This window comes from Leptonychotes weddellii, chromosome 1 (genome assembly GCF_054177405.1).
Source record: "Leptonychotes weddellii isolate Sample4059 chromosome 1, ASM5417740v2, whole genome shotgun sequence".
NCBI classification, from domain to species: domain Eukaryota; kingdom Metazoa; phylum Chordata; class Mammalia; order Carnivora; family Phocidae; genus Leptonychotes; species Leptonychotes weddellii.
The window spans coordinates 13,626,608-13,639,994 of record NC_138369.1 but is presented as its reverse complement, the minus strand read 5'-3'; the positions used below and the strand labels follow the sequence as shown (position 1 = coordinate 13,639,994).

Sequence of the window (13,387 nt, the reverse complement as noted above, 5' to 3'; positions counted from 1 at the left end):
TGTTTTAATCCTCTTTCACTTCATTTTTGTGTTGTTGAAGTTGGTTAGCTACTTTGTAGGAAAATAATGTATCTGATACACTGAGTTTAATAATGATTACTGTGGGGGCACCTGGGTGGCTCAGTTGTTAAGCATCTGCCTTTGGCTCAGGTCATGATCCCGGGGTCCTGGGATGGAGGCCCCTGTCGGGCTCCTTGCTCAGTGGGGAGCCTTCTTCTCCCTCTGCCTGCAGTATCCCCGGCTTGTGCTCGCTCGCGCACTCTCTCTCTCTGACAAGTAAATAAATAAAAATTTTTTTGATAAGAAAGTGTTTTAAATATTTACAGCTGTTTCCTAAAGCACTTTAGCTTTTCGAAGCTTCTCACAAAGAACCCTATTTTGGTAAAATACACTAGGACTAAATATTTCCAGGTTTCCCACATTTTCCTACTCGTATAACTTCCATATGCTGATGGTAGTGTCAGTTTCATGTTTTAGTTCCAAACTATTTAGATGTTCACTGGTAGAGCATTCCTGTTGAACAGGACATGTTGTCAGATATGCACAGGATGAGGAGGACTTTGGAGCTAATCTGCTAGTTAGCGTTAAATACCATGGCATTCTCTGTATATATTATACCTATTTCTTCTCTACTGATGATACTGAATAAGCAAGGAAAGACCAATCACGGGTGGAGGGTAACTGAAAGATGCCAAGGAGAGAGACTAATCCTAATTATTGATAAATACTAGAGAAAACTCACAGAGAATGCAGTGAGAGAAAAGGTCTATTTGACCTTTAACAGCAGAGACCTTTGAGTAAAGGCAGTAGAAGGGCTGCTATATTTAAATTGCCATCTTTTCTCTTAGAACATAAAGCCTCTAATATTTCAGTGCCTTCTGATTTCTTCAGTGCTGTTTCTTAGCTGTAAATCACTGTTTTCATGATAATAAACCAGACTTGAGTGTTTTGTTTTTTTTTTTTTAAAGATTTTATTTATTTATTTGACAGAGAGCGAGATAGTGAGAGAGGGAACACAAGCAGGGGGAGTGGGAGAGGGAGAAGCAGGCCTCCCGTGGAGCAGGGAGCCCGATGTGGGACTCGATCCCAGGACCCTGGGATCATGACCTGAGCCGAAGGCAGACGCTTAACGACTGAGCCACCCAGGCGCCCGAGTGTTTGTTTTAATATCTAGTTAGATCAGGGATACATATTTTGGTAATATGTATAAATGTAAAAGTGTCTTACAATCAACATTTTTTAAAAAGTATTAGGAAGGAGAAAACCTCAGATGCTAGGTACTTTACATATATTTTAATGATATCTTGTATAATATCAAATTTATCCACTTTGCACTATTTCATTAAATCCATTATTTTTTTACGTGGATGTATGTTTTCCATATAGCTCCTAGGCAGGAAGTGCTATTGTTTCCCTTTTGTTTTGCCAGGAACACCTTTGTCCTAGAATATTGTGGAGAAGTACTTGATCATAAAGAGTTTAAAGCCCGGGTAAAGGAGTATGCACGAAACAAGAACATCCACTACTATTTCATGGCCCTCAAGAATGATGAGGTGAGCAACATGAATGTGTTTGCTTTGAAACAGATCTGGAAATTATTGAGTTTGAAAGGGTCATTGATATGGACAGATCTTTAAAAGACATTAAGTGACAAAAAAGGGGCAGAATAGTATATATAGTTTTTGTTTACAAAAAGAGTGGGAGAGGGAGATATTTACATATATATGTAAATGTAAACATACATGCTTCGTATTACAACTCTTAAAAATTACTGATGCCGGGCGCCTGGGTGGCTCAGATGGTTAAGCGTCTGCCTTCGGCTCAGGTCATGATCCCAGGGTCCTGGGATCGAGTCCCACATCGGGCTCCCTGCTCCTTGGGAGCCTGCTTCTCCCTCTGCCTCTCTCTCTCTCTGTCTCTCATGAATAAATAAATAAAATCTTTAAAAAAAAAAAAAAATTACTGATGCCCCCAAAGAGGTTTTTTGATATGGGTTATATTTGTCAATACTTACATAAAAATTAAAGCTGAGAAATTGAAAAATATTTATTAAACCACTGAAAAGTAATAAGCCCATTATATGTTGACATTAGTGTTTTTATGAAAATAAAGCATCTTCAAATAATTTTTGTTTTAAACATGAGGAGTGCCATTGTTTTACATTTTTATAAATCTCTTTAATGTCTGGTATAATAAAATTTAGCTAGATTCTCATATCTGTCACTATATTCAGTCCTGGAAAATGTAATTCTAGGTCCTACCCCAGGACCTGCTGAATCTAACTCTGGGGGTGGGTCCAGCAGGAACTTTAACAAGCTCTCCAGGGAATACAGATATACACTCTAGTTTGAGAGCTACTGCACTGTGGTATAACGTGCACTTTACAATGGAGTTTTATACCCATGAAGTGAGATTGGAATATAAGAGGATGTAAGAAGTAGCTAAAAGTAAATGGAAGAGCTATTGATAGATATGGAGATAATTTTGTTTATAAGTAAGATGTTTATAAGTTAGCAGATCTCCCAGAGGAAGCAGTTGGATATTTGTCACTTGGATGTGTCTGTACATGAAAGAGGAGGAGGGGTTGGGAATGCAGGTCATACGTTGCCTAATGCCTTTCCTTTGCAAAATATACATGCATTTTAAGGTCTCATTTCTAATTCTTAAAATGATCCTTTCCCTAGATAATAGATGCCACTCAGAAAGGAAACTGCTCTCGTTTCATGAATCACAGCTGTGAGCCAAACTGTGAAACTCAAAAAGTGAGTTGAGGTAGATTTAGAGTTTGGGATATTTGTTCAAGATTGCTGTTCTCTTAATTTTAGATTCTACATCAAGTCCATCAAGGGTACCTGTGGATTTTATTTTTTTAATCATTTTAATTGTTTTTTCCTACTCTATTGTTAAAAATCAATGAAATAAGTTTAGATTTATAAAATAGTGCAGAAACAATACAGAGTTCCATATACGTCACCTACCTTCCCCAAATGCTCACATTGTACATAACCATTATACAATTACCCAATCCAAGAAATACTGTTAACTGTTAACTAAAGTCTTTATTCAGATTTTGCCGTCTGTCATTTTTCTGGACTAGGATCCAATCCAGGAACTCCCATTGCATTTAACTGTCACCTCTCTTTGCCCATAAATTTTAGCTATTATTTCAAAGGTACCAAAATACAAAACTGAAATTTTATTTTGATGAAGTCCATCGTGTACTGTTATATTCAGATTTTTATCAGCTCTTATCCCGGTGCCAAATATGGCTGTTTTAATAACAGAAGGGGCTGAATAGCCACAGATGAGAGGGATTACATGTGATGTACATGTGGTTACACTGCTTCTCAACAAGGCTAGGCTCTGGGTCTTGCTTAGCTCTGTGTCCCTGTGCCTGGCACATAGTTGACACTTGATAAATTCATTATTTGAATTTGATAAAACATTTGAGATAATGATTTTAGTACTCTCTGATTTGTGTTTTGAGCTTAGATGAAACTATATATATATATGTTAGAACATTCGTTCTTTTTTAGGCTAAGAAGGCTATGGACCCACTCCCTAGAGAAGTAATAACAATGGTTCCCTCTCATATTAAAATAGTGTTTTAGACTCCTGGTATTTTTTGTCCTTTGATCTGTGTACTAATAGACCTTAAATATGGCTCTTCTAAGAGTAGGAGAACCCAGTCCATAATCATTTAACCTAAGTTCTGGTTCTAGTTTTGCCTGCAGCTGGTGGCCATATGTCTAATTGTGAGACTCCAACTATACTGTGTCCCTTCATCTCCTAAAGGCTGGGTTTTTTCATCAGTAACATGTTAACATGGTCTGGACAGGAGCTCGACAGTTGAGTTACATCTTACATGTTCTGGAGCTACAAGTTCTAACCCCTGTCTGTTTACTCCCATTTTAATTCTTGAGTTTCATGCATCTGTTCTCATGCTTTCCTTCCCTTTCACTACACTCATATGACATATGACTTCTGCTTCATGAAATTAAACATTTGGCATCATTGTTTACATGGTTCCATGCTCCATTTTATCTTAGAATACATTTACTTTTAACATAACATAAGGCAATACCAATTTGCTTATAATAGTCAATGATACCAAGCATTCCCTATTTGTCTGTTTTTAGTACAAGTGAATATTTATGGTGTGGAAATATATTAGACAAGTTAAAGTAGCAGTTACTTTTATTAGAGACAAATTATAGATGATACCCAATCTGGTGGTATTAAATAAGAAGAGTAACACTTAATACACTTAAATATGTTAGTTTATTTAAAGAAAAAAGTTCCCGTCACCCTGTTACCCCCTCCCCCCCCTTCGTCTCATTTCAGTTTGTTTCCCAGGGTCTATAGTTTCTCATGGTTCATCTCCCTCTCTGATTTCTCCATGTGCACTGGGTGTTATATGTAACTAATGAATCATTGAACACTACATCAAAAACTAATGATGTACTGGGGCGCCTGGGTGGCTCAGATGGTTAAGCGTCTGCCTTCGGCTCAGATCATGATCCCAGGGTCCTGGGATCAAGCCCCATATCGGGCTCCCTGCTCAGCGGGGAGCCTGCTTCTCCCTCTCCTCCTGCTCCCCCTGCTTGTGCTCTCTCTCTCTCTCAAATAAATAAATAAAATCTTTAAAAAAAAAAACAACAAACTAATGATGTACTATACAGTGGCTAACTGAACATAATAAAAAAAAAAAGAAAAAAGTTCCCTATTTGTTATTTGGAAAAGCTTTTATTGTCTAAAGGCACATGCATAATTAAGGCAGAGGATCTTTAAAGAAAAACACAGATTAATTAGTTACTAATTTCTTTTCTTTTAAAAACAATATCTCAGTGGACTGTGAACGGACAACTGAGGGTCGGGTTTTTTACCACCAAACTGGTTCCTTCAGGCTCAGAGTTAACATTTGACTATCAGTTCCAAAGATATGGGTGAGTATTGTTTTTATTCTGTTTTGCTGCTTCTAATGGGGAAATGGACTGTTCAGATATAGAGATATAAAACTTTGATGTGAATTTTAAAAAGTTATATGTACCACCAGGTCTTTACTCTTTCAGAAAGTTTTGTGTGTTTTTCCTACTGTATGACACTTGTAGCCATTAAGGGATTTGTACAGGAACTACATAATCTTCCTCTGAATTTCATGCTGTCTTATATATATAATTATGTTTTGTATGTAATTAAAAAAAAACCTTTTTATTATGGAAATGTTTACTGTGTGTGTGTGTATGTAAAGAGAATAGCGTAGGGGCACCTGGGTGGCTCAGTCGTTAAGTGTCTGCCTTCAGCTCAGGTCATGATCCCAGGGTCCTGGGATCGAGCCCCGCATCGGGCTCCCTGCTCAGCCAGGAAGCCTGCTTCTCCCTCTCCCACTCCCCCTGCTTGTATTCCCTTTCTCGCTGTGTCTCTCTCTGTCAAATAAATAAATAAATAAGTCTTAAAAAAAAAAAGAGAGAATAGTATAATAAATCCCTGTGTATCCATCATTTATCAGTTAGTTACCAGCTCATGGCTAATCTTTTCTGATCTGTACCACATTGTACTGTGAAAGATACTTTTCTTGTTCTCTCTAACCAAACTAATAACTGATGCAGTAGCAATGAATACTCCTGGCATCTATATTGTGGTTTCATAGGACCCCACTAAAAGGAACAGGGTTCCTTGGAAAAGTGTCTGATTTCAAGTTAAGACAAATTGAACAAGGTGATCTTGGATTATTTTGTTGTGTCAGAAAACCAGTTATAAAAGATGAGAGTCATGTCAAAGGGACTTGGAGATAGCTTAAATAGGCTCTCATAATAGTGAGAGAGTTCTTATTAACATTTAAGCATCAATAAGGATAATAACTACAGTGTAAAACCCATGAGATTTAATGATACTTTAAAAATAAAACTGCATTAGTTGTAATAGAAGGGAACTGATTCATGATTTTTTTTTCATGTTTTAGCTATTTTTTATTGTGGAAAATGTCACATAACATAAAATTCACCTTTTTAACCATTTTTAAAGTATGCAGTTTAGTGGCATTTAGTACAGTCACATTTTGTACAACTATCACCACTATTTAGTTCCAGAACATTTTCATCACCCCAAAAGCAGACCCCATATGTATTAAGCTGTCATGCCTCATTTCCCCCTTTTCTTAGCCCTGGCAAACACTAATCTACTTTTTATATCGATGGATTTTTCTGGATGTTTCACATAAATGGAATCATACAAATGTGGTCCTTTGTGACTTCATTTAGAAAACATTCAATGTTTTCAAGGTTCATTCATGTTGTAGCATGTACCAGTATTTCATTCCTTTTTTATGGCTAAATAATATTCCACTGCATGTATATACCATATTTTGTTTATCCATTCATCTGTCAATGGGCATTTGGGTTGTTTCCACTTTTTTGCTGTTGTGGATAATGCTGCAGTGAACATTGGTGAATAAATCAATCCATGATTTTTAAAAAGTATTTTAAAAAAGGAAAAAAAAAAGTCAAGCGTTTATCCTATCTTTCCCAAGTGAATTCTACTTTAGGTTAAACCAAATAGTTGATGAGAGGAAGTTCTTCTTTTGGAGATCATTTCAGCTAATAAATGAAGTAGTAACGGTATCACCATTTTGCAGCATCTCGTGAACTAATGGATCTAGGCAGTCAGTGGTGTAGCAGTCAGGGGATGAGTGCAGACCACGTTGTATGTAGGGCTCCATACTTTTTCCTCTTATGTTTGCACTGTCCTCTTTGAAGGAAGGGGTACTAGAAATCAAGTGCTGTTTGTGATGTCCTGCTCTATTTATGGACTAATTTATTAATATTCATTATTATTTGTATATATTTATTAATAATTTATTTTAATAAATAAACTAAATCTATCAGTTTACTTTGGTACAGTTTTTCATGCTTTTCTCAGGTCACAGAATAAATGAATGACCATGGTGGTTTGTACCCAGGCTTGTAGACTTAGGTCTCTGTTCTTTCCGCCACTTTTCCTTGACTCCATGGTTATATTTACTTATTAGTATGTTTCTTATTAGTATCTCATCCTTATGTGGTAACTTTTAATAATCATGTGTTTCCTTTTAAGTGTCTTGGACATACTGAATTTTATATCTGTGTATATGTATTTATAAGAATACATTTTGTTTATTCTGTGTGCCAGTCAAATATTTACATAATAAGAGATGTTGAACTAATTAAGCAGTTTGTTCTCAGCTCAAATATGTATATGATCTTTTATTTTTATACATTAGTAGGTACTCATGGAGAAATTACTCATTAACTTCTTGGCTGATTTTAATAAAGGAACGTTGGAAAAAGAATATTTTTTAAGAGCAGTTTTCAGGCATTTCTTTAAGTAGTATCAGGTTTTTTGAAGTCTCTTAAAATAATTACTTGTTTTAGGCTGAATTGACTTCTCTTTCGTATGTGATTGTTATATTGTTGACATATTTGTATGGTTTACTTTCACATAACTGACATCTTTTCTATGCTCTTTAAATAGAAAAGAAGCTCAGAAATGTTTCTGTGGGTCAGCTAATTGCCGAGGTTACCTGGGAGGAGAGAACAGAGTCAGTATCAGAGCAGCAGGAGGAAAAATGAAGAAGGAGCGATCCCGTAAGAAGGATTCAGTAAGTGTTTTATCCTTTCTTTCAGCTTTTATTACTATATATGTTTTCAGAAGGGAGGTAGCTTTTCTGATTGAAATTTGAAAAGTCAAACTACAACCAGAGAAAGTCAGGATCAGATGAGGTAATCAGGAAAAGAAGTATGGTTGCTATTTTTATTTCAGGTTCATAGAGATTAGAATTAGGTACTAAGAACTATTGAAGTCATCTTGTAAACACATGGGCTAATAGTTTTTTTGGAGCCTGTAAAACTCCTAATCCTAAGTACAAATAAAATGTTTATCTACTAGCTTACTTAGCATAGTAATTGATAACCTTTTTTCTACCCCAGCTCACCTCAGTTACTACTGGGGGAAAGAGCCATCTTGTTAATAAAGGGACTCTTACCTGGGACAAAGACTTTGTGTTGTTTTTTAAAATCCCCCCTCCCTGTTTCTGAGGATTCCTTCACCAGAACAGTATTTCTCAGCCTCAGAACCACGTGGCAGGGCCCATAGTTAATGCACATTTCCAGGTCCATCCCCAGACCTATGAATCTTAGTGGAGGGCTAGGAGCAGGGACTAGGGGACTGAGGGGATTAGTCAGCAAATTCCCCTATGATTCTTTAGCAGTTAGCTCATGCCTGGGCTTTTTAGGAACCAATACAGTAAGAATTATAAATGGCTGCATAAATTAAGTATAAATTACTGTTTAGATGAGGAGATAGAAGACGTATTGGGGCAAGGGGATAAAAATGTAATGGTTAAAAGGTGATGTCAGTAAGCCCAAATTAATTGGAGAGAATTAATTGTGGAACATCTGAATTCTGTAAGAAGATAGAGATAGCAAAAAGCATTGGAAAGGGCAATTGAAAAATAAAAAAGGCCATTTAAAAAGTGCCAAAAAGGAAAATTTCAACAAATACGCATGTTTTCAGACCACCCAAGATGAACACATTTTCTTTAGAGTATTGTGTGTGCTTCAGCTGTCTTCTTGGAAAGCATATATACCGTAATGGTCTGCCAGGCACTCTGCTAAGCACTTGACACATTAACTCATGTAATTCTCAGAATAAGCCCTGAAATTGGGCACAAGGATTTTTCCTTTTTTTACGGATGAGAACACTAAGGCATCACCCAGTAGGTAATGGAAATGAACTAGTTCTTGTCTTTGCTCTTTTCTTTTTTTTAAAGATTTTATTTATTTTTTTGACAGAGAGAGAGACAGCTAGAGAGGGAACACAAGCAGGGGGAGTGGGAGAGGGAGAAGCAGGCTTCCTGCGGAGCAGGGAGCCCGATGTGGGGCTCAATCCCAGGACCCTGGGATCATGACCTGAGCCGAAGGCAGACGCTTAATGACTGAACCACCCAGGTGGCCCTTGTCTTTGCTCTTAACCATTATGTTGCACTGCAAGTTGTAGAGATCATTCCATTCTCTCCCAACTCAGACAGTTGTGGTCCTAACAGCCAATGTTTCTGTGCGCCAGAAAATAAATTTTAAAATTTATTAAGTTGTTTTGTACAGTTTTAGAAATGGTGTAATATGTTTATTTCTGCAGTTTGTTTTTTTACTCTTAAAATTTGATCCACATGGATAAATATGTAAACATATTTTTAACTGCTATAAAGTTTTTCATATAAGCTTATTTATATATAGTCCTGCTAATGAACACTAGTGTTTTTAAGCTTTTGCTATTAATGTCACAGTTAGTATCTGTACATGTCTCTTCTGCACATGTTTCTTTCAAGGTGTATCCATGGAAGTGGAGTCACTGGGTCATAGCCTGTTAGCCTTCTTGACTTGACTGTTGCAGGAAATATTTCTTTAAGCTCCATTAAGATTGCTTTTATTTTTAACTCTCACTTTCCTGTAATGGATAGTTAATCAGAACAGCCACAAAATAGTCATTAAACGTGTTGACCTAGGCTAAAATCTCCATAAATACTTACCTTTGGCTATCTCCTGTGCTCAAAACTTACAGAATAAGCATTTTTTTTTAAAAAAACTGTATTATTGGTGGGGAGTATCCTTGTAATTTGATGGTTTCTTAGGCAGTGTTATACCTCCATCATACCATTATCAGAAGGCTTTCTATCTGATAAGATTCAAGAACAATCCCAAGGCACCAAAGTATAAGCATTCCTTTTCTTTGTTTGCTTGTGTTTATTCTGATAATGGTGTGTCGGTGTCAGTGTAGGCTTTGGCATTATAGACTGAATTAGGTGTAACATGAATCCAGTCGTCATGGGTTGCTCTAGGTATGAACTTGAAGTTATTCTGGAATTAGAATGCTTTGGATAAAACTTTGCCCAGATAGAGGAATGACCCAGAATGATTCTAGGTTTCTAGGAGGGTTGTTTGCCCTGACTGTAATGAAGAGTTGAATTCTAGTTTAGTTTTACTTGGATTGTCTCCTACTGAAATTCCCTTCTGCATGCCTAGATTCTGAATTCTAGCCAACTATAGTTGAGAGTCTTGGGAATTCTTCTGGGTAGAGGATGCCATGGAGAGGACAAGACAGCACAGTTTAAAATGTAGTTTTGCATATTTGAACTATTAAGAATGTGTTACTAGTGCTATAGCTTGCACCCCCATGTCAGCCCGTGGTTGGTAAACAGTTTTCTCTTTCTTGCTCTTACGATTGCATCTATATGCAGTCATCTCCCTAACAAAGCTGTAAGCTCCTCCAATCAGAGGTGCTTGTCTTTTTTGGGGATGTCACAAACCAGGTAATTTTTTTACCTGATGTAATTACTAGGTAACTAAATACTTAGCTGATGGAGGTATATTAAGTCCCTATTACCTGATGATATTTGTAGTTTGTAAAGTACAGACAGGAAATAGTCTGAAACTTCTCTTAGTTTCTTTTGAGTTTGTGAAACTAATGGTAACTAATTTACACAATAAAGAGGGTGAAAAGGTACCTATTTGTTTTCAACACAGAACAAGTACTAATATCCAGAATAAAAATTAATCCTACTGATTAATAAGAAAAAAGCCAAGACAAAAGAAAAATAAACAGACAACATCCAGACACTTCACTAATCCAAATAGCCAATAAATATAGAAAGATGTTCAACCTCATTAGTAATCAGGGGAGTGTCAACTAAAACTATCAGATGTCATTTACATGCTTATCAGATTGGTAAAAAGTCTGATGACTCATAAAAACAGGATCTCCTGCACTGCTGGTGGGGGTGTAAATGGGTACAACCACTTTTTTTTCTTTCTTTCTTTCTTTGTCAGAGAGAGAGAGAGGGAGGGAGGGAGCGCACAAGCAGGGGGAGCGGTAGGCAGAGGGAGAAGCAGGTTCCCCATTGAGCAAGGAGCCCGATGCGGATTCCATCCCAGGGCTCATGACTTGAGCCGAAGGCAGACGCTTAACTGACTGAGCCACCCAGGTGTCCCTGGGTACAATCACTTTTGAAAACATTTTGGAATTATTTACTGAAAGTGAATGGATGTGTATCTGGAGTCGCAGCAGCATTGCTTATATTAGAAAAAGTAGAAACAACTCAGATATCCATTATCACTGATATAGACAAATTATAATGTAATCCTAGACTGAAAAATTAGTCATGAAAGTGTAGGACTATGGCTGCATGCAGCAGTGTGGAGGACTCTAAAATGTAAGGATGAATGAAACACGAGCATGACACAGAAGTTTTGTCCAGAAAAATAAATAGACAAAATTAAATTATAATATTTTATACACAGATGGTAAACCTATTTTAAAAATCAGAGAATGATTTTCTAAAAAAGTTAGGAGATGTTATCTCAAGAGCAAAGGGGAGGTATTATAACAAGGGGAGGGCACATGGAGCACTTCAGGGATGCTGGCAATGTTGTCATCCCCCAGCCCTCTTTTCACCTGCATGTTGGTTGCATGGATACTGCACACCTGTTTATTAAACTTGTTTATGAATTGTTTATATACTTTTCTTTATACTGTATTTCATCAGAAAGTATTAAAAATACTGCTAGAGCCATTAAAGATAGTTCATGGCCAAAGTACTAAAATATTAAAAAAGAGTGACACTTGGGTGGCTCAGTCTGTTAAGCGTCTGCCTTTGGCTCAGGTCATGATCCCAGGGTGCTGGGATCGAGTCCCGCATCGGGCTCCTTGCTCAGGGGGGAACCTGACTCTCCCTCTCCTTCTGCCTACCACTTCTCCTGCTCGTGCTCCAAATGACAAATAAATAAATAAAATCTTCAAAAAAAAAGGAGTAAATAATTTCTTGGACTGATTAAGTACTTAACAATAAATTTTTAAGTGCTATAGAATTTTGCATATATGTATAAATGTTCACTTATCAATAATTTATTAAAATATACCTTAATCATTTCTTACATTTATTTTGATTTTTTAGTTACTTCAGATCCTTTCTAGAAGGTGGTGACCCACAAATTAAAAATAAATACTTGTAGTAAATGTAAATTAATGAAAGCAATCAGTTGGTCTTCTGGCTCCCTTCCTCCCAGGTATCCTAAAAGTTATTAATCCCCCAGTTCACAATTGATTGTCCACTTGAGTACCCAAAGTTATGGAAGCTGTATCGTACACGGAATTGGCAGGATAACTTTTATGTCTGTCAGTACAGCCATTAAGTTTATAATTGTAGTGGGAATGTTCAACTGTTGTTCACCTTCTGTATTTTGTTTGCAAAATTTTATTTTTACCTCCGTTTCTACATTTTCACTGTTTATTTCCTTAAGAGAAGAATGCTACTGTTTTTATTTACCAGTGGAGCTTTATATACTGTAGTATTTATTCAATAAATGTTTATTAAATGAAAAAGTAAGAATTCAGTTTTATCTCTTAAATGTTCAGAGTTAGAGAATCCTTTCCTGCCTAATTATGAAAAGAAAACCCCACCTCTCTCTTTTTTAAAAAAGATTGATTTTTTTGGTTGGGGGGAGACAGGACAAGCAGACTCTGCCCTGAGTGCAGAGCCCCATGTGGGGCTCAATCTCATGACCTGAGATCATGACCTAAGCTGAAATCAAGAGTCAGAGGCTCGGGGCGCCTGGGTGGCTCAGTTGGTTAAGCGACTGCCTTCGGCTCAGGTCATGATCCTGGAGTCCCGGGATCGAGTCCCGCATCGGGCTCCCTGCTCGGCAGGGAGTCTGCTTCTCCCTCTGACCCTCCTCCCTCTCCTGCTCTCTCTCTCATTCTCTCTCAAATAAATAAATAAAATCTTTAAAAAAAAAAAAAAAAGAGTCAGAGGCTTAACTGAGCTACCCAGGCACCCCAGAAAACCCCATCTCTTAGCCCAGTAGTATTTGCATCTCAAAACTCTGTCCAAAATGAGGCTGTTGCATCTGGGGGGAAAGTGGAATTTTAAAGCCCTTGGTCTTTCCTATTCTAATCCTCTAGAATTTGAGACACAGGAAGTTTTACATTTAGTATATGCAGGGATAAAACATCTTTTTGTTTTTTTTTTATTCTTATGTTAATCCCCATACATTATATCATTAGTTCTAGATGAAGTGTTCCATGATTCATTGTTCGTGCACAACACCCAGTGCTCCATGCAGAACGTGCCCTCCTCAATACCCACCACCAGGCCAACCGATCCTCCCACCCCCCTCCCCTCTAGAACCCTCAGTTTGTTTTTCAGAGTCCATCGTCTCTCATGGTTCGTCCACCCCTCCGATTTCCCCCGCTTCATTCCTCCCCTCACGCTACCTTCTTCTTCTTCTTTTTTTTTCTTAACATATCTTGCATTATTTGTCTCAGAGGTACAGATCTGAGATTCAACAGTCCTGCACAA

The 13,387-nt window shown here is 37.3% G+C and overlaps 1 protein-coding gene across 1 annotated transcript in view; it reads left to right on the top strand.

Annotated features, from left to right (window-relative positions):
• SETD2 (SET domain containing 2, histone lysine methyltransferase) overlaps window positions 1-13,387 on the top strand; it is a 122,801-nt gene that overhangs the window by 45,344 nt on the left and 64,070 nt on the right. The window contains exons 6-9 of the mRNA XM_081805561.1: window positions 1,430-1,553; window positions 2,685-2,762; window positions 4,849-4,946; window positions 7,510-7,636. Coding sequence (XP_081661687.1) covers window positions 1,430-1,553; window positions 2,685-2,762; window positions 4,849-4,946; window positions 7,510-7,636 — 427 coding nt within the window. The remainder of the gene's footprint in view (window positions 1-1,429; window positions 1,554-2,684; window positions 2,763-4,848; window positions 4,947-7,509; window positions 7,637-13,387) is intronic.